Consider the following 19,808-nt stretch of genomic DNA (forward strand, 5'->3'; position numbering starts at 1 on the left):
GAAGTTGGACAATGGCGGAATTTGGAATGGTATGAATTTAGAAACGGACTAAATTTCTATAGATGGGAAAACGGTGGCTCAGTGGTAGACTACTTATTTCTGGTGCGTGGGGTGTCTGATTCGATTCCTGACCATGTAAGTTTGTGGTGGACAATATCGTGTCAGTGGGTTTCCTAGGAATACTCGTTTCCGTCCACATTCTCATTCTACCAGTTCTTCTATAATCGTTCACTTACATTAATCGTCTTTTTCCTTTAGCCTAACAGGCAAAGTCGTGGGACGTGAAAGTGATAGATTTTATTTTCAAATTTCTATAGCCTCGTCTAACTTACAGTGAACGAAAGAAAAGTGAAAAATTGAAAACTCCACGTTGTTTGCACTATTTGCAAGTAGTATTCGCCTCAGTGTTTCAAGTATGTATTTTATTTGCGTTGTAGCGTAGCCGCTAACGCTCTCACCTTTGGTGCGAGCGGTCCCGGGTTCGATTCCCGGTGGGGACACTCCGTCGGAAAAGTGTGAAACGCTTTTCCAGGCCAGCCACCCTGAATAAGATTTTAATGGGTTTTTCTCATTCACACCAGGCAAAATTCCGAGATGGTACATAACTTATAGGTCCCAGGCCGCTTCCTTCCTTCCATAATTCTTTCTTCCTTCCATTTCCCAGGATAATGTGCTCGCCGAAGGACGTCATCCCTCAAACGTGACGAGCTAAATGGCCTTAGATGCTGAAAGCCCAGAAATCTAAATCCTAAATCCTTATTTGCGTCGTGATTTTAAGTATGTGTTTCAGTGTTGGTATTATTAGGAGATATTAAACAACAATAAATACAAGGTGTTTTTACATGTATAGTTTATAAATCAATAAACGATAATAAGTTCCGGCTGAATAAAATATTATCGAACTATTATTGCTAAAGGGAAACATATTTTCTAGCACCATAAAAATCTTGTGATTTGTGATTTTCTTGAAAAAAAATGTTAATCAATTTATTCTCAAGCATCTCAAGTTCTTGACCTCAATGTGATTTAGCGATTGATGTGTGGGTCATTTCAGGTCAATATTGTAACTAAAACGAGATTAAAGTTTAAGATTTATAATAATTTTGTGCTGTATTTCATTAACCCTACAGTGGTAACGTGAAAAAAAAAAAAGTCACATGAATGGTAGAGTTGGGCCTGCTGGTTCCATAAACTTTTTTGCCTGATAAGGCGTGAACTGAGCTTTAAATCATTATTATATTTAGAATAATAAATACAAACAACATCAGACAATTGTTTGAGATAGATAACAAATGGCTGTGTCCCCACATACACCTCCATATTTGCTGTGTAGTATAATGTTGCATCAGCAAAATTAAAAATTTAAGTTCCATATTTTGCAGGGTTTTTGGGCACATACATACAAAATCCACGTCTTCTTGGGAAACCTACAAGTGTCTCACCCAAAGTTGCTAACATACCGATTGGAAAATTTATCTCGCAATTGTTTACAAATATTTTTTTTTAAAAAAAGTCACGAATTGGATCTAATTTGCCTAAGAATTTTCTTTTCGAGTATCAACGTCATCAAATCGCAAATTACGATAAAGAAAACGGAACCTCTGTAAAGACAGAGTAGTCCAAAATATCTTCACTCTTGTTCCACCTTGCTCCCACAATTCCTCAACATACAGACATCCAGCATGCAATTCATCAGCCGTATATGTAAAACAAACCTATGAGCTCCTTCACTTCACACACACTGGTAAGATGTACAAATCGTTGTTCTGAATACTTTGCAGTTATTTTCTGTATGTATTTGTTTGTGTTAGTAACAATAATATCAATTATCGCATCGGTTATAAACATAGACCACGTTTCCTGAACAGTCTTAGTATTCATTGCAGTTTGGGACACTTATACGAACAGTCACAATATTACTAGCGCGGTTACGGACTTTCGCACTTCTATTCTCCATTTTCTTTCATTAATTCTACCCACAAAATATTGACTAGAGTTAGTTTCATCACTGACACAGGTTTCCGCATTGGATTGTGCGTACTATCAGTATCATGGTTACAGTAAACACAGAAATCAGAATCTTCATCATCATTTTCTTCACAGGATGAAACATCAAGTTCCGTTTCCAACATTTGTCTTACTCTTTCAACATTTGATTCGTAACTTCCAGCCTTGTTGCTACACTAACACAGAAGAAAGTATCTGCACAAAAATGCTGATATTGGTGGAAAATGTCTTCTAAAATTCACATAAAATAAATTCAAACACAAGCTGTTACTCAAATAATAACGTAAGTCATAACGTTGGATCTGACTGGCCCAGACTAAGAAGAAACACAGACCACCCAACGATGAAAATCTTTAAACTGAAATTGATCGGCACCACACAAGGTAGTATTTTAGATTGGAAGGTAGATGGAGTACGAAACTCGTACAGTGCCGCCAACTAAAGTTAGAATAAATAAAAAATAATTTGAGTCTAGTAGACCCAACGTTACCGCTGAAAGGTTAACTGCACTATGTACTGCTGTCTTGCCAATGTTCTAATGAAGAGCTAGATGATAGTGTTCTTCAGAATCAGTTTCAGCTTTATAGGCGACCTGTCTATTGTACACCATTAATTTTTAGATTTACATTAAAACGATTTTGTCTTAGTTTTCTCGAAAACAATTTGTGAGAATTTATTTAATCTTATTTTACATGGTGAAGTGAAGGCTAATCGTGCCTTGTTTCCCTCACGTCATTTTGTTAAGATCGAAGATATATGTCGATTTTTATGTATCTCATCTTTGGACAGTTCTTTTTCCGAAGAATATACTGCTAATCTACATGATATTGTTCTTACGTGTAATTTTCTGAGATCATTTTGAAGTTCATTTTATGCTGTATTCTTCTTCCAGAATACATTTTACATAGCAAAAAAATAGAATACAATTTTATGCAAGGAAACAAAAGACAATGTGCTGATTTTAAGTCATCTGATGTACTTGGACATGGAAGGTGTGACAATGATAAGACATATAAGTTTGTCTCTATTGGGCACTTCTGTACAGTCAGCGTCTGTGATTCTTGTGACTCTTTTGTCCTTTGCAGCTTAGATGCTCTTTTTTCAGTGACTTGAAAGAAAAGGCCCAATAGAACAGAGGAAGAAGGAGGTAGAAGGTGAGAATGGCTTTAAAGGAACGCCACGGGAGTTGTTTCCTCTGTCGTAGAGTGAGTGCCGTAGCGTGTTTCAGCATCTCTTAACTGCTTCGCGTGCCAAACCCAACCGTCTCCAACTGTTATGGGGCTCCTCTGACGAAAACACATAACAGAAGGCACAGTAGTTGTGCAGTTCTAACCCTTGGTCATGACGTCTCTAGTAGCAGTTTTGCATCATAAAAAGAAGTACAAATGAAGCAGACACACGTTTAGTACATACTGATATTCAGCACAGGGTTACCAGAAAGTTGTACTCACATTACTCGACAAGGAAAATATTTTTCGTATTTTAAAATACATTAATATTAATAGTAATTATCAACTACAATCTAAGAAGTAAGGAATTTACCTTGTTAGAATAGTAGTGAGCAGTATATCTGTTTTGAACCTTGTATGCCAATAGTTGATTTAAAATAAACAAATAAATAAATATTTTTTATCTCAATGAAATTTGCGTTAAATTTTACAGATCTAAAATTTATATGTACGGGAACTTTGTATCTTGGATCGCTCAAAGAGAAGTCCACAATTCTAGTAAATGATGCAATATGTCAACTTGTTCCAATTACTTCATGGAGTGACCTGATAACCCTATCAACGTATCAGCCCTGCACTTATAATATTTTATTATAATGTTGTTTGTATGTTGTGCTCGAACGCATGTCCCAACCCATTTAATTGATATTAGCTAGGGAAATGACCTTAAATCTTCATGAAACTATACAGTTTGCATTATTTATTAAAACTATCCACGTATCTGCTTCAGCAATGTATTTCTGTTAAACAGGCAGACAATGCTATGACGGTATCATCCATTGAATTAACGTTCTCAAGCACTTGTCTTTTATTTATGTTGGATCGGTGGTTGGATTGGTGATTTTAGTGTCCCAACTCTCGTGTACCTATTGGTAAACGATGTTCCTCTGCTTATAATTTCATTGTACGTAACAGGTTTCATATCGAGTGAATTAGAATTAATATCGGTCTTCCTCGTAGACCAGTCCCTATCCTTACTACTTATGGGAGTGAAGACCCTCTATGGTTATCCGTAAGCTTAAAGTGGTCACTCCACCGTATCATATTAAAAACAGAATTAATCAGAAAAGGTACCCAATCCAAGGCACCACCCGACTCACACGTTTAAATAAACAGAAAAATAATCAAGATCCAACGCAGAAGAAAACAATTTTACCGCTATTTTTTAGTAATACTCAAGAAGACTTTCGATAAACAATATCATTCAGAAAATTTATTTATCCTATTCCAGACCAAAGTGGAACCTTAAAAGAAGACATATTACATACGATGCTTCAAATGGCAGCGTTTAAAATATACACAGGCCACCTGCCATCTATACGCCAGATGTGTGAAATGTACTCACAATCTTTGAACTTACGAATGCACAAAGAAATCCGGAACCATCCTCTTTAAATGGGTCAACTGCCGGTTTTCTCATCCCGCCAATTTTCCACGCTGACCGGTTATTCAGCGTCGAATCATCATGAAGAAGAATAACAGCTCCGATCAAAAACTGACAACAACAACAACCTGTTCCTCCTCCATAGGACTAAAGTTTCAAGTAAAAGCTACCACAGTCCCTCCCACTTAGTGGAAATCAAATCGTATATTCATATCCAAAGACTTTAACCAAGAAGACCGTGAGGAAGTTTTGTTACAGGGATTGGTCAAAATATTTAAGGATTGGAATTTGACGTTTATTGAGAAGGATCAAATCGTATTTATTGTCAAGCATGGAGCTCTATCTCTAAGCTGGAACTCATGATTGATATATTTGATGTGTTTATGTTTACACACAAAGAAAATTCGCAAAAAGTTCAGCAGCGTTTTGGTGGATCAGTTTCATGATAAGTGACGCCCAACGCAACCATTCAGATGGCACCTTACTATTAGTTAATCACGACATATAATCAGCGACCAGCTTATCGTGATATATAAGACAAGACATAAGTTACGACAAACAGCACTGGCCATTATTTCTTCGTATAAGTTTGACAGGCCACTCCTTTCTTCTTTGACTATATGTTTCCGACACTACAGTTTCGATACGGTTGAAGAATGGCTTCACATTCAAATGTCATCTTTATTTACTCTAGTGCCGTCAAGTTCTTACTTCAGATTTTAACGCAGTACTCTATTGCTCTAAAAATTTGTCATTACTAGGAGCGTGTGTATGGGTGTGAGAGCACACCTGGAGATGACATTGGCTGCTAGTGGTGTCAGAAGGCAATAATAAGAACTATATTTATTTAATTATTTGGCTTTTAACAGACACATCTTCAGATTTTGATATGCTGCTGCCAATATAAATTCATGAATATAAGCAACCAAATATATGTTTCCATAACTAAATGTTATTATAATCTCAGTAGTTCAAAATTTCGAAAATCAATCAATAGTGCAAAGTAATACTAATCGAAACCAAACTTATAATAACCGAAACCAACTCAATCATATTCTGATTCGAAATATCGATGTGGGGGAAGAGTGTAGTCCTAATGTAAGAAGTAATGATAGATTCAATTATACCGGTAATAGAACCGAACCCAATTTCAGAAGAAACAGAAAAAATAATCATACAACATTTAGAAATCAGGCAAACAGTATATCTAACTTTTCTCGAACTGGATTTCGTAGTAATTTCAAAGGTGGCAGAAATTCTCAAAATAGAAACCAAAGAACTAGAGGAATTCATAATATATAGGACTGTATTCAAGACTGTGTGGTTCAATGCAACCTAATTGAATATTTTGGTAATGTAACTTGCTCGAAAGTTATGGCGTCCGATAAAATATTCTCAATTAGTTATTGTTTTGTTTCACTTTGAGTATTGTTATAATTTCTTTGTAATTCGCTTCACTTATCAATATTGTGCTTTCAAGGTCTTTTATAATCATCTTAATTATGCCCAAATGGAAGAAATAAGTTACCTAGTATTTCAATAGACCCTATACTTTAATTTAATTTGTCAATGAGCTCGAATGATATTGAGTTAAAGGATATATTTTAGGACCTAAATAATAAGCAAAAAGGTCGCATTTTGAATAAGTCCTCTTCGTCGATAATTTTATAGAATTAAAACAGAATTGATTATTAAATGAATGTAAGAATATTACTGAGACAAAATGAGATTAATATGCATGTGTTATAATTTATATATGTGACGGCTATTCGGAAAGTAAGGTAACCACGTATGTAAGATATGTAATGGTCCAGGATTCTTTCTTCAATTGTAACCGATTTGAGAAGTCCTAGTCGGGAGCCATATATACAATAATATTGTATATCTGATATCTGTGAATTACTTCCATTTTTAATTTAGCAATTTTGGGCAACGGTGCTTAAAAGTGCACAATCTGTTGTGAAGAAGAAGAAGAAGAAATGTAGAATATATGTTAAGATAGATATTTATATATTGGTAGTTACAGTTTCCTGTTGCTATGACAACAGAAAGTTTTTCATGGAGATTTGAGAATAAAAGTAGGTTGTGCTGTGTATAATTTTAATGTGTGATAATAGATGGTTCTTGCAAAATATATATAAATATTAAATGTGCTAATGGTGGTGTGTTATTTATTTTAATCTTCGAAATGGGTTATATAAAATATAATGAAAATCTCGTTATAATGTCATTTACGCATGTTCAGAAACTTAGTAAAACAGTATGTAAGCTACATGGTATATCTTCTTGACGAGCTAATGCGTATGGAAGGTGATGTTTTCAAGATAATATTACGATCCGATTATCTTATATATCAATTTGATACAGGTTAGGTGAACCTTCTAGTTACATCTGAATGAGAAGAGAACGACAGAATAAACCCTGCTATTAGCACAGACCATAAGTCGTTTAGTAGATAGATAGAACCAGGGATGGAAAATGAACCGGTTATTGTGAAAACGCTCCGGACAAATTCCTATGTTTAGCATGGTTCTTGGTGCCTGAACTGGTTCAAAAGCGGGTTAGATCCGGTTCTTTTTCCATCCCTGCATAGAACGTTATGCTACATTAGAACATTAGAACTACATTATTTTGGTCCTTATACTATAATTTAATTTACTTCGTAAGATGTCTAGAAAACCGACCTGAGAATCATTTTAGTGATCAAGCTATCACACACACACACACACACACACACACACACACATATATATATATATATATATATATATAGTCCTTTCTGCATGCCATTCATATTGCATTCCTGAAGGTAACAGAACCATATCTCCGAATAAAAACTCTACCATACCAAATTTCATTACCTATGTACACACAACAGTAATAATTATTTTCTGCTTTCAGAGTTTATTATCGTATTTGATTTAATTAACATTAAACTAAAACGCAATATTAAATTTTACACAGTAAATCAACCTTAGAGCGAAAGCAAATTGGAAGTATGATTTATATCTGTAGATATAAACCCTTAGCTACGCCAACATTTACTTTTCGAATGTTTTAATTAACTTATTTTTTTGTGGGGGGATTTAGGTTATATTTGCTTGAGGATATTAGTCATCTAGTTTGATTTATTACTATAAAATTACTGCTTGTGTTTCGTGTAAACTGGAAACTTGTGTGTGTTTGGTATATTCTCTTCCAAGAGTTCATTTGTTTGTTAATGATTGATGATCCCTTGTTTGCTATACGTCTAATTTACTTTTTGACAATGTGTAAATGGATTTGTCATAATAAATTAATATGTTGTTTTTCTCTTTTCATTTCATTGCAGGTGTCATGGGTTCGTCACCGTGACATACACTTACTAACTGTTGGTCGATATACGTATACAAGCGACCAAAGGTTCGAAGCAAAACACGTCCAACATAGTGAGGACTGGATCCTCGAAATCCGCTACCCGCAAAAGAGGGATTCAGGGATCTATGAGTGTCAGATCAGTACAACACCACCTATTGGCAAATTTTTCTATCTCAACGTCGTAGGTAGATAATGTCAAATACATATATTTTTCAATGTTTAGATTAAAGAGGCATGTTTTATGTTAGAAGTTGCTCTAAATATAATATAAACTTGTATTTGTAATGTGAATAATGTTTACATATAAATTGTCGAAAGTCTTTCCATGTGAAACATATATTTTTTTTGTTACTACCATTGGTAGACTTGGTATTTATATTCGCTTTAAGTTCCAAGACTATATGAGACATGAACCTACATAACGTGAAATTCGAACCACATAAGTTTCCATCGGGAGTCGAATGCGTGTTCCTTGCATTGATATTACCATAATTTTATTATACGAGAATTTTACGTTAGTTTCTCCCACGTATGCACAGGGCATAAGCGAACGTGATACCTAGTCTAGAAACTTTAAATCTGAACAATGAAAACCTAGGTGAAAATGAACATTCTCAGAAAATATATTACAAGTTCATAATCCGCTCCCTCCTTATCATTTTATGTGTGTCTTTGAATTATGCAACTTACATTAGGGGATCATATCTTACAAAAACTAATTTTCATCTAAAATCGTAAAGAAATATCGGATGAGTACAGAAACATGGTTGTTTTCTGATTGAAGATTAACGTTCCTAATCAGTACGGAAGCTACATGGCAGCTATTTAATAAAACTTAATAATCTAATAATCATCTCGGTTCATCAAATCCAAATCGGACTCTTTCATGACTCGTCCGTTACCTCAATTGCACAAATTCTTATAGTTGTGACCGCCCAGAAATTTTCCTATTTAGCACTATTTTAGCGTTAAATGTATCCACGTAAATTCGAGTTTGATATTTAAAGTTTATCTCTAGATCATCTAGTGTTCTATGGAATTTTATCTTTTCATTTCTTAACGTTTCTACTTAACATTCATTGAATAGGCTCAGAGGTAGCAAGTGATTTATAGACAGTGAAAAGAAAACTGAGATACACTTTTAACTAAAATGTCATTGCATCTCGAAACATTCCTACTGTTTTCTTAAAGAAATGTTTCCTTCTTTGTAGTTTTCTAATACTTACAAAATGTATAAATTAGTACTTATATCTACCTTAATTTTTTTTCTAAATGATACGACTTGTGTGCATATAATTTTCTTGAAAAATTTGAAGTTTCCTCAAATTACGTTTTACAGTATTTTTTTACATGTTTCGCGTTAGTAAATACAAACAATATATGATGTGTTTTCTCGTAGTCACAGTTAAACATTTCAGCTGATATAAAAATATGTAATACATTTTTTGACATATTTTTAGATGAAAAGCTCAACATTCCGGAAATAGTAAAAAATCTAGGAATTAGTGGATTTATATTACGTTTATGATCTTGCTTCATCCTCAGCGGTGAACATATTTCTTAATAGATATAAAAATTAAAGCGTTTTTTTTTTCAAACTGAATTCTTGTGTTATATTATGTCCCCTGTTTTATTTTAAATATACAGGTACATGTACCGTATAACGCCAAAATAGGGTCAATATATCCCGAATATATTTAAGGTGGATCACTAGGTGTTCTCGGTGCTATACTAAACCGTGCTTGAATAGTGCGGCGTTGTCAGATAGTGTTGAGTGTTTACTGATGCCAGATAATAAAGGGATTAATCATGGAATTCTGCTTGGATACTTAATGGAGAAATTAGTTTTCGAACCTTATCGCAATCTCGCTTCTCGAACTGCAACGCTAGAATCCAGGAATTTTCTTATTGTGACTACTAGAGTAAACGTACAAATTTGGCAACAACGCATTATGGCGTTCAGCGCAAGTTTCGTCTCAAAATCTATTCCCTTAAATGTAAATTAATATTTAAATAAAATATGAAACATAACACGAAAAACGGTGAAACAATATATCTATTTCGTGATAAGATTGTTACTTTACAATACTTTACACATACAAATAAACATTTCATAAAATTGAACACTTCTAGTAAGATCTAGCAGCAAGTGCCATCTTGTGTGCTCATAGCAAAACGAATCAAATATTTTCTTCTATTTGTTACCTTTTCTGATATCAAGAGACACAACCAAATGAATCAGTGTCTTGTGCTGTAGCTGAAACATTACACTATCTTATAGTACAATATTTATAATATGTAACGTTTTATTGCGCAGTAGTTAAGGAAATAAGCTAAAATATATACTGACTTCCGGGTGGTGATCCACCTTAACAATGCACGTACATGTCGAACCTCCCGACTTTATTTAACTTCTTTATGTATCTGTCAAGAAGTCTTCTGTAAAAGATATTCACAATGGAGAAAAAAATAATTTACATATGGTCCGATCTGCATGGTATGAAAGTACCATGCACGTTTCGAAATTGAAGTTAAAGAAAAGAGTGAATATTTCTAAGGAAGTTAATATATATATTTAAGCATAAATAATATTAAAAATACTTTTCAGTCCAAAACCTCTGCAGTTGACAGTGACATTACCACTGCGACATTCGTAGGTAAATGTTTAAACTTTGCTTTACATCAGAAACAGAATCTTATATATTTAAGTTCTAAATTATGATTAACAAAGAATACGATATATTTTTTAATTTACAATGTAGCACTATCTCGCAATGCTTAAAACTTAGTGTAAAGTTAAAATGTTTGGATAATGGAATGTGTGTAATAGAAAAATAATGTATTATTATTAACATTTCTTAAACTCATATCACTATATAACGATTTTTATTTCTGATCTTGCTATATACACAATCAAGTAACTTCTTTCTGTTCCTTTACTGTAAGTTCTATCGATCAGATTGAAGTACAGTATGACCTTTTGCCTTTGTGGGCTTTCGGGTGTCCATAGAGAACAGCATGGTGCTATCGAACGAGCTCTCAATTTGATCCCTGGAGTTCAACCATCAATCATCCAGATTTCCCCGGTGTTTCTGAGACCGAAAGGGTTATGCAGATATAATGTTCATGACATATGAAACCAACTATTTCTCCTTGAAATTTGTTCAAACAAAATGGTAATTATTGACAAAATTGGTAATTACAAAGATGGCGATTCTTACATTTTTACCGATTGCATAGTATGATGGTGACATTGATCAAATTCCTATGTCCGCTACTTATAGTACATTAAGCTGTTAAAAAGTAATAAGTTTTTTTAGATGATCTTGATATATGTTTCGCTAAGCTTTAACAGTATAAGAAAGTGTTTGTGTACCTATGTTCTATTTCGACTATCAAATTCTAACTCATAGTAGCAAATTGAAACAGATAAGATTTATTTTACTTTCAGTTGTATTGGTTTGCAAATGAACCATATATGTAGAGCAGAGCAGAGTAGACTTTTAACGTATTCACAAAAGTAGAACAAAAATCAGAGTAATGTATCATGTTGATCTCAAATCTGTAATACAAAAGTTCTTTAAAAGTCGTATATTGTATTTTTTCATTGTTAACCATACTATATATATATTGTGCTGACATATATTCCGAATGTTTTACTTCAAAGACATAGTGTAAATGATTTATTTTACTTTTATTACCATAAAAAATTAAAACGTCACAACGTGTACAGATTTTTTGTGATTACATTATCTTTACAGACTATTGTAACAAATTACAGCATTTGAAAGAAGCAAATTGTTAAGTTTCTAATTTAAAATTGAATTTGAATTGTTAATTTTCAAAGTTGAAAATTGCAAGATATGATTATGTACGGATTTATTAATAGTTTAGGGGGACTTGTGAATAATGAAAACGTATCTTGTAACATTGAACTGTCAAGCTTTAGAAACGGAGCTGTAACGTACTTCTGGCACGATGTTCTTATTGTTTTATGCTGTTAAAATCTAGATACTCACAAGGAGACAGCAGACTTTGGTAAATGAACCTCGGGGCCATTTTTTGCAAGATGAAAGTGCACATTTAAAGTGTTCATATTACAAACTGGGAGAGCGCAATGACCTAATATTACAGAGAAAATGCATTTTAAAATTTTTGACCCGCCGCATATGTCGTACGTTACGCAAATTTACTAAGTGACGGAGTGGCAGAGTCAGTAGCATCTTTGACTCACGTACCAGAGGTCCAGGGTCCGACTCCCGCTAGAGTCAACTATTTATTTTTGCTTCAACCAATAAAGTAGCCACTTGAAGCTATGAGTAAAATATTAATTCACCATATGCTTATAATGAATTAAAACAACAGAAATATTTAAACAGTTGTAAAATCTTTTAATCTTCCATGTGTAAAAAAACTTTCATGACACTTCGTGTCTCCATCTGTTGACAGTGTGAGAATTATAAGGGGGATGAGAAGGAAATCCCCTTTGGTAATACTGGATGTTACTATAACCAAAGGAGATTTCCCCCTTATTCCCCTTGTAATTAGCGGCGAAAATCTGTCTCCAACATTGGGGGAGGACGGGTAAGACCGCTTGCATATGTTTTAAAGCGATGTTCAAAATATTTATGAAGTTGAAAAACAATACTATGAAGGACCAGGGGAGCAGAGTTGTCTTCAACATTGGAAGGCGGGCAGATCTGAAGCTTATTCTGGGAGGATATTCATTTGATCCATTTTCCTTTGTGGTAACAGGACACAAATCATCACATTTCTCCCCAAAAAACACATTTAAAATCGGTTTATTGGGGGAGGACAGTTCCTTAGTTCCAAGATTGGAGGGGACATGTACCCCTCATCCCAACGTGCTATTTGTGCCAGTGCTTGTAATACACACACTGTCAACAGATGTAGGCACGAAGCGTCAAGAACATTTTTACACAACGACTTTGGTAACCATTATTCAACTCTGATATCAATATATTTATGAAATACATTACATTTCGTTGTTAGTTAAAATGGAACATTGAAAGATTTTACAACTGATTTGAATATTTCTATTGTTTTAATTCATTATAAACATATGCTGAGTTAACATTTTACTTGTAGCTTCAAGTGGAAATTTTATTGGTTGAAGCAAAAAACAAAAAATCTTGACTCCAGCGGTAATCGAACCCAGGACCCTTGGCACGTGAGTCACAGATGCTACTGATTCTGCCACTCCGTCACTTGATAAATTTGCGCAACCTATGCTTTCTTTTTGTCAGTACATTTTCTTTTTAAGATCAAACTTTCTGTGTACTTGAATCATAGAAATATAAGTGTAGATTCTGACTTCAGTGTGGATTATCCTTTCAATTAAATCAACTATCTTCAGAATTTATTTTTATTTAATTAATATCATTATTTGTAACTACTTGTACTTGCATGTATAGGACTCAAATGCACCTTAGCTGCATCTAAAGTAAGAGATTTCCACTTCAGTCATCTGTCCTTCATGATGCCATAAAATAGCAAAGAAATGCACCACTTTAATGGGAACGCGTTTTCATTTTATGAGATGTTCTCTAGTGGTTTTATTCGAAGTTAAATCTCGTTAAATAGGCTCTCTGTTTAGAAGATGGAAGAACGTTCACTATCTTGCATTGAATGTAGTACCAAGGAAGCAAAATGGTCTTTTTTAAAGAAGGACTTTTTTATTTCATACTGCGGTGATTTTTCAATTGATTGGATTCTACGATTCTCTTCATGATTTCTTTATGGGATTTGTAATCACTTCCGATACATCACTTAAAGGAAGTATTTTATTTTTATATACCTCTTATGATAAGAAAGATCTCTTGAACTATTGAAGTTTGTTTATTTACCTACGGAAGAACAGAGTTAAAACTTAGTTTACATTTGACAATTCATTAAGCTTCACGTTATTTAATTTTTAAGTTACACAATATAGGAGTTAGTAAAATGCAACCATGTTAAGTACAATTTCTTAACTTTCTGGATATAAAGTATGTCCCTGTTAGAACAGGAGATAGTAAACATTTAGAAGGAAAGTAGTTCATGCAAATTACAAGTAAGTTGTCTTATAATAATGAACATCGTACGTTCAATGACAGTAAATAACTTGATACGATTTTGAAGGAACCTACTTTATTAGGATAACTACCTAATAAAGGGAAAGAGAGTGCTGTCAGTCGAATATTCTGTAGTGCGTTAGTGCTGTGCCCACAGTGACAAACTAATGCATTATTGGTAGTCATGGAATATTTTAATATGTAATTTCTTATATTTCTTACTTCATAACCTTTTCGTAAATGCCGTAACTTTGAAGCCGTTTTGCTGATCTAGTACAGTAGTAGCCAACCTACAGTAAACAGCCTGGCACAATTTTGGAGCAGTATCTAGAATATATCAATGAATAACTTGTGCATTGCAATCTCTATTATCACCTCCGTTCGCTTCTGATAAAAGGAAACAATAGGGTGATTTAAGAATGACATGAAAAAGGCCGTGTACATTTACCTGACTAAAGACGTTTCAGTTCATTGTTTCGTATTAAGTAATTCCGTTTACTAATATAGGATGAAAACTGAACTTCTATCAATCTTGAAACACAAGAGTAAAACAAAGTACAACGATATATTTGTAAGTGGATTGAGTAGTGACAATCTTGAGTCTGAGTATGTTGCTCAGCGAATGTTAACGGTTGTGATACATAAGATTTCGTGGCATGTGTATGGTCACATTTGCGAACTGAGTACGGATTACAAACTTGAATTTTATATTAAAGTAGACAAATATTATCTCAAATAATACCTTTTCTAACGATTTGGCAAGCTTTCTGGAATGATGATGAGTAATATGAGAGTTTTGAATACTATTACTGGTTCGAGAGCGACAAAACACAATGAGACTAAAGAGAAGCCAGAACTTCTTCCATTAGTACAATCATTAAAATTGTAGCAAAATTGAGACCACTTTACACCAAGATAATCACTCATAACCTTGCTTGAAGACATATTATCTTTTAAAACAGCAAGTAATTCTTACGTATATTTTCAATTTGTATCACATAGAAGGAAAGTATGTGTTCTTTGTTCGTATTTCCAAACAGAAGACACTCCATGTCGAAATGTCAAGTACTTTGTCAACAAGTGTTTTATAATCAAAACAACCTGTCGTAAATTATCATTATATGCAAGAACTGGATCTGTGGTGATGGCCCAGAAACTTAATAACAATCTTAGCAGTGATAGAGCTCAGAATCTCCAACACCAAGGAAGGAAATACAATTTTGGAAGCTAGACCACGTACATAATTATTGTTTTTCTTCGTGTTCGAAGTGTTTGTATAGTTTGAATTTTTTCCGTAGAATTTTGTCCGTAGAACTGTTTTGAGTCTCCTGAGGGAGCTCATTCGACTCAAAAGAATTGAACTGCGCCGAGAGAATAGATGGGTCCTTCATTATAACAATGGATTCGAACATTGTTCTAAACACACCTGTTGCTTGACCGGAACATCATTATTATTCTTCATCTTCTTTATTGTAACCTTTAGACTCGTTCCCTTTACCAAAGATAAAGCTTAATGAAACTAGCCGTTTCAAAATCCTGTTTTAGACCTATCTGAAAGCAATACTTGCGCTTAACGCGTTTAATGAACTGATTTACCAAGAAGTCTTCTTAAGAAGCAATACTCTGGCAGCTGTGTATTTTTGCACAAGTGGAAACTTTCTCCTTATTACTTATTTTCCATTTTATTTTTCTTTATATAAAGAAATATGTTCATCAAACTACACAGTCATATATCGAAATACAGAAATTAAAATTCTTAAAACAATTGGCGTTGCCACAAGAAAACCAGAAGGGGAAAGTGAATGATTCAACTAATCACTCTACTTCGTTTTCGTTGAAATAATACTACGAAAAGTGTTTGAAACGATTAGAAGTTCATTTTGTATTGCCTACAATGATACATGGTAGTTGAAGTCAATCGTTGTATAATAGTAATACATGGCTGTATAGTTGTAAATATGGTTGTATTAGACTTGTCTCATTTATACTTTATGTTCGTATCAAGCACTGAAATTATAAAGTGGGACATCTACAATCAAAGTGGGATTAGAATCATTTGGCTCTTCTATCGAATGTATCATACAACTTTCACCAGAGTTTGAACATATATGAACAAACGCACCGGAATCAGGCGCCCGTACAAATGAAATGGAACCTAATTTTACGCCCCACAGTTATGCGTGTTAAGTTAAAGTGCACGACGGATTATTATGAAATACTTCGTGGAATGATAATGTCGGAAACCGAAAGAACCCCGAGAAAATCCATGGACACGATTTTGCCCATCATTCTGCTCTACTGGTACAGCAGCTGGCGCATGTGCCTCGGGTACACGGATTTTCGGGTCAATTCCTGGTGGAAAGGCATTAAAATTTAACATATTATGATAGTTCGAATTCAACTTTAAACTATAGATCCTATCTTACATCCAATGGCGTATTCAGGATTTTGTTTGGAGTGGTATGCACAACACTGGGAAAACAAGGAAGGGGGTAATTGTCCACCTGAGTTTGAGAATTAAATATATTTTAATTTATGCATAAATTGAAATATTAATGGTAAGAATTGAATACTGGTGAATCTCATGTGATATGTTACACACAAAAATTTAGTAGTGAATCTAATCTTTTATTCTGTTCATAGAAGAAAACGGAAGCATCCTCTTGATTTTCTTTAATTAAAATATTTACCTTTCTTCATAACTAAAGATTGCAAATATCCCTTTTATATAAGAACCGTTATATTGATATCCACGCAAGTTGGTGTGGAACATCAGATTCGCGTATCAGCTCCTCTAAGTTTTGGTGTTACTGACGACAGCCGACTTGAATCGTAACTAACAACAGTCGAAAATATGATAGGAGAAACGAAGGAAAGTAACAACTAAGAAAAAAAAGCAGAAGAGTAGAATGAACGAAATAAATAAAAGACGCAGTTCTTATACGGAATGAAATATGACAAATACAGTATTGTTTCTGAACAAAGAGCATAAAAAAATGGTAGTCTATGAAATTCTTAGAGATGGTAAGGAAGATTATTGTTGTACGTGGAATGCGTAACGGTAACAAATTTATTTCGGGAGTAGGGCTTGAGACCAATACCCTCCACCCTAAATATGCCACTGTTTATACAACTTTGGTGGTGAAAAGAATGTTAAATTCCAGTACAAGCAACCACAATTTTTTACGGCCTGGGATCGAACCAGGAATCTATTATATCAGAAGCAAGCGCTATGCCAATCAGCTACCATGCCATTTTATTTAGTGAGACAGAAAGAAGTTGTTTGGATTTTAAGAATTTAAAGTAAGATTAAAGTTTTTAAAAGAAAGAAGAGCATATGGATATCAAACTGATGAATAACTCATAATTTTAAACTGAATTAACAAGTCAATAAACTTGAAAGTTACTTTTACTTGAATTATGTTTTCATATTTTTATAATGTAAAAGAAATATAAATGACGTTTTCATAAAGTTGTGCCACACCAAGTTTTAACAAACGATTTAAATAACAAAAGCAAATGTTTTGTTCCAATTTTAATTTACGTGATTCAATTCAACTGAAAATTGGCCAGAGATCGTTGGAGATAATCTATTAAAATACAACTGAAAAACAGTAATTTTCTTGTATGTATTACTATTTCTCGTGAACACATGTTGACATTCCATTGCATGAAGCACAATATGGTTGACATAATTTTACCCTATCCCTTTCATGTAATGGCAACCTTTATGGTCACGCCAGTTGATATCATGCAAAATGTTTAGACAAGTATTTCAGGGATAACTGGAAAACTAACATAATAATCCCCTGGTTTCCCATCACTGCAGCTATTCACGCGATTCCACATAAACGTTTGTCTTTCACAAATAGTTGGTAAATACCAATGCATTCCTTGTGTTCATTGGTATTATTGTGAATTAGGAATAATAATTATCAACATGCTGTTATTTCTGCATAAATTACCTTTGCAGGGTGTGTCATAATATTGGATGCTGGCATATTAAATAGTTTTTAAACGAGTGTTTTAAAAATCATGTGTTTATCTATCTATCTATCTATCTATCTATCTATCTATCTATCTATCTATCTATCTATCTATCTATCTATCTATCTATCTATCTATCTATCTATTTATCTGTCCCTTCATACCTTTTTAACCTACCCGACCGATCTTGATCAAATTCTCAACATAGATGAGGTTTGGGCCTTGGATTGAGTTTTATTATTTCACTTTGAAGGTGCAACTTAGGGGAGGAGAGGGGTATGTATATCAAAGTAAATAAAACTTAATAACTACTGAACCATGAGACCGATCTCTATCAAATTTGCCACATATATGAGGTTCGGACCTGGAATTGTTTTTATTATTTCACTTTGACGGTGCAACTTAAGAGAGGGGATAGATGTTTAGGCCTAAAAAACGATCGAGAATGGCCGATATTTGTGTCGAATCCATAGTTTTCGGGATCGCTGTGATGAAAAGTGACACTTCCGATGCCGGGTTAAATTTAATTTCGCCGCCCCAACTTGGGGGAGGAGAGATATATAAAAATGATCGAAAACGACCGATGTAAATGTCGAAGCCATTGTTTTCAGGATCGCTGAGACAAATAGTGATACTTCCCATGTTGTTTAAATCCAAATTCTCCTCTTTATGTCCAAAATGAAACTATTCTACCCGTGCGAAGAACGGACAATCTGCTAGTATATATATATATATATATATATATATATATATATATATATATAGTGACGGATCGAGGATATGATCAAGGGAGGGGCTAAACCATAGTTTGCCGCTTTATCCAGTGTAAAGCAGGATTGAAGCCCATTTTATCCAGTGCATACCTGAGCGTCAAGGGGGGCTATAGCTCCTATAGCCCCCTTGGATCCGCCTCTGTATATATATATGCATATAAAGTTGTTTCTAACTTAATATTCTATGAGTCATGGATTCCTGCTCTTTTAATTAAACCACGCCATGAGAAAATGCAGAAAAGCTTCAAATTGAGAAAAGAGCATTGCTGACAGGGAAACAATAAAATAACTTCAATAAGGTAATCAGTAGTTCTGCAAACATACTAGCTGTCAACCCATGACTACACGTACACTGCTAGTACTTAACCTATTCTGTCCTCTTAAATCATTCCTCTCTTTCTTTAGCTCTAGTGCTTATTACTGCTATTCCCCTAACTCTAAAGGTGTACTTATAAACTGGTCAGTTGGAAATGCCTGATAAAGAGGTTGTATTGAATAAAAAGCAAACATAACATAATGGGAATACAAGTGGAGAAAACAATAGGCTTTCGATGTCTGGCTATTTATTTATACGTTAACTGCATTTTCTCTGTGCAGTTGTTTCGTCGTGACGCTTCTGCGCAGTGATGGAACTGTTCACAAAGTTCGTGATCCATTATCTGCAATACCCGAGAGATAATCAGATCCTCCGCCTACCAAATTCGTTTATCCAGCAGACTCGCGATTGGAAGTATTCGGCGACGAAACATCATAATACACATAGGAAGTAAACATTAGACTGCTAACATAATTCTAACAACCAGCATTCACTTTCTCTCTCTCTCTCTCTCTCTTTTTCTCTTTTCACTAAATCTACAATTTTATTTGCCGCTTGCTGTTTTCATCTGTGTGTGTCCGAACATTGTACAGAAAGATAAATGGAATGTTTATTATGTATAAACGCGTGAAAATCATAGAAAAGATAAGATATACGATTAAAGAGATATCATTAAAGTTT

General features: G+C 34.1%; 1 protein-coding gene across 1 annotated transcript in view; it reads left to right on the forward strand.

Annotated features, from left to right (window-relative positions):
• Positions 1 to 7,888: 7,888 nt before the first annotated feature.
• LOC145665985 (zwei Ig domain protein zig-8-like) overlaps positions 7,889 to 19,808 on the forward strand; it is a 196,332-nt gene continuing 184,412 nt past the window's right edge. Inside the window, exon 1 of the mRNA XM_081733091.1 lies at positions 7,889 to 8,162. Within this exon, the coding sequence (XP_081589217.1) occupies positions 7,889 to 8,162 (274 nt within the window). The remainder of the gene's footprint in view (positions 8,163 to 19,808) is intronic.

Source organism: Thermobia domestica, chromosome 12 (genome assembly GCF_964235325.1).
Source record: "Thermobia domestica chromosome 12, izTheDome1.hap1.1, whole genome shotgun sequence".
In the NCBI taxonomy this organism is placed as follows: Eukaryota; Metazoa; Arthropoda; class Insecta; order Zygentoma; family Lepismatidae; genus Thermobia; species Thermobia domestica.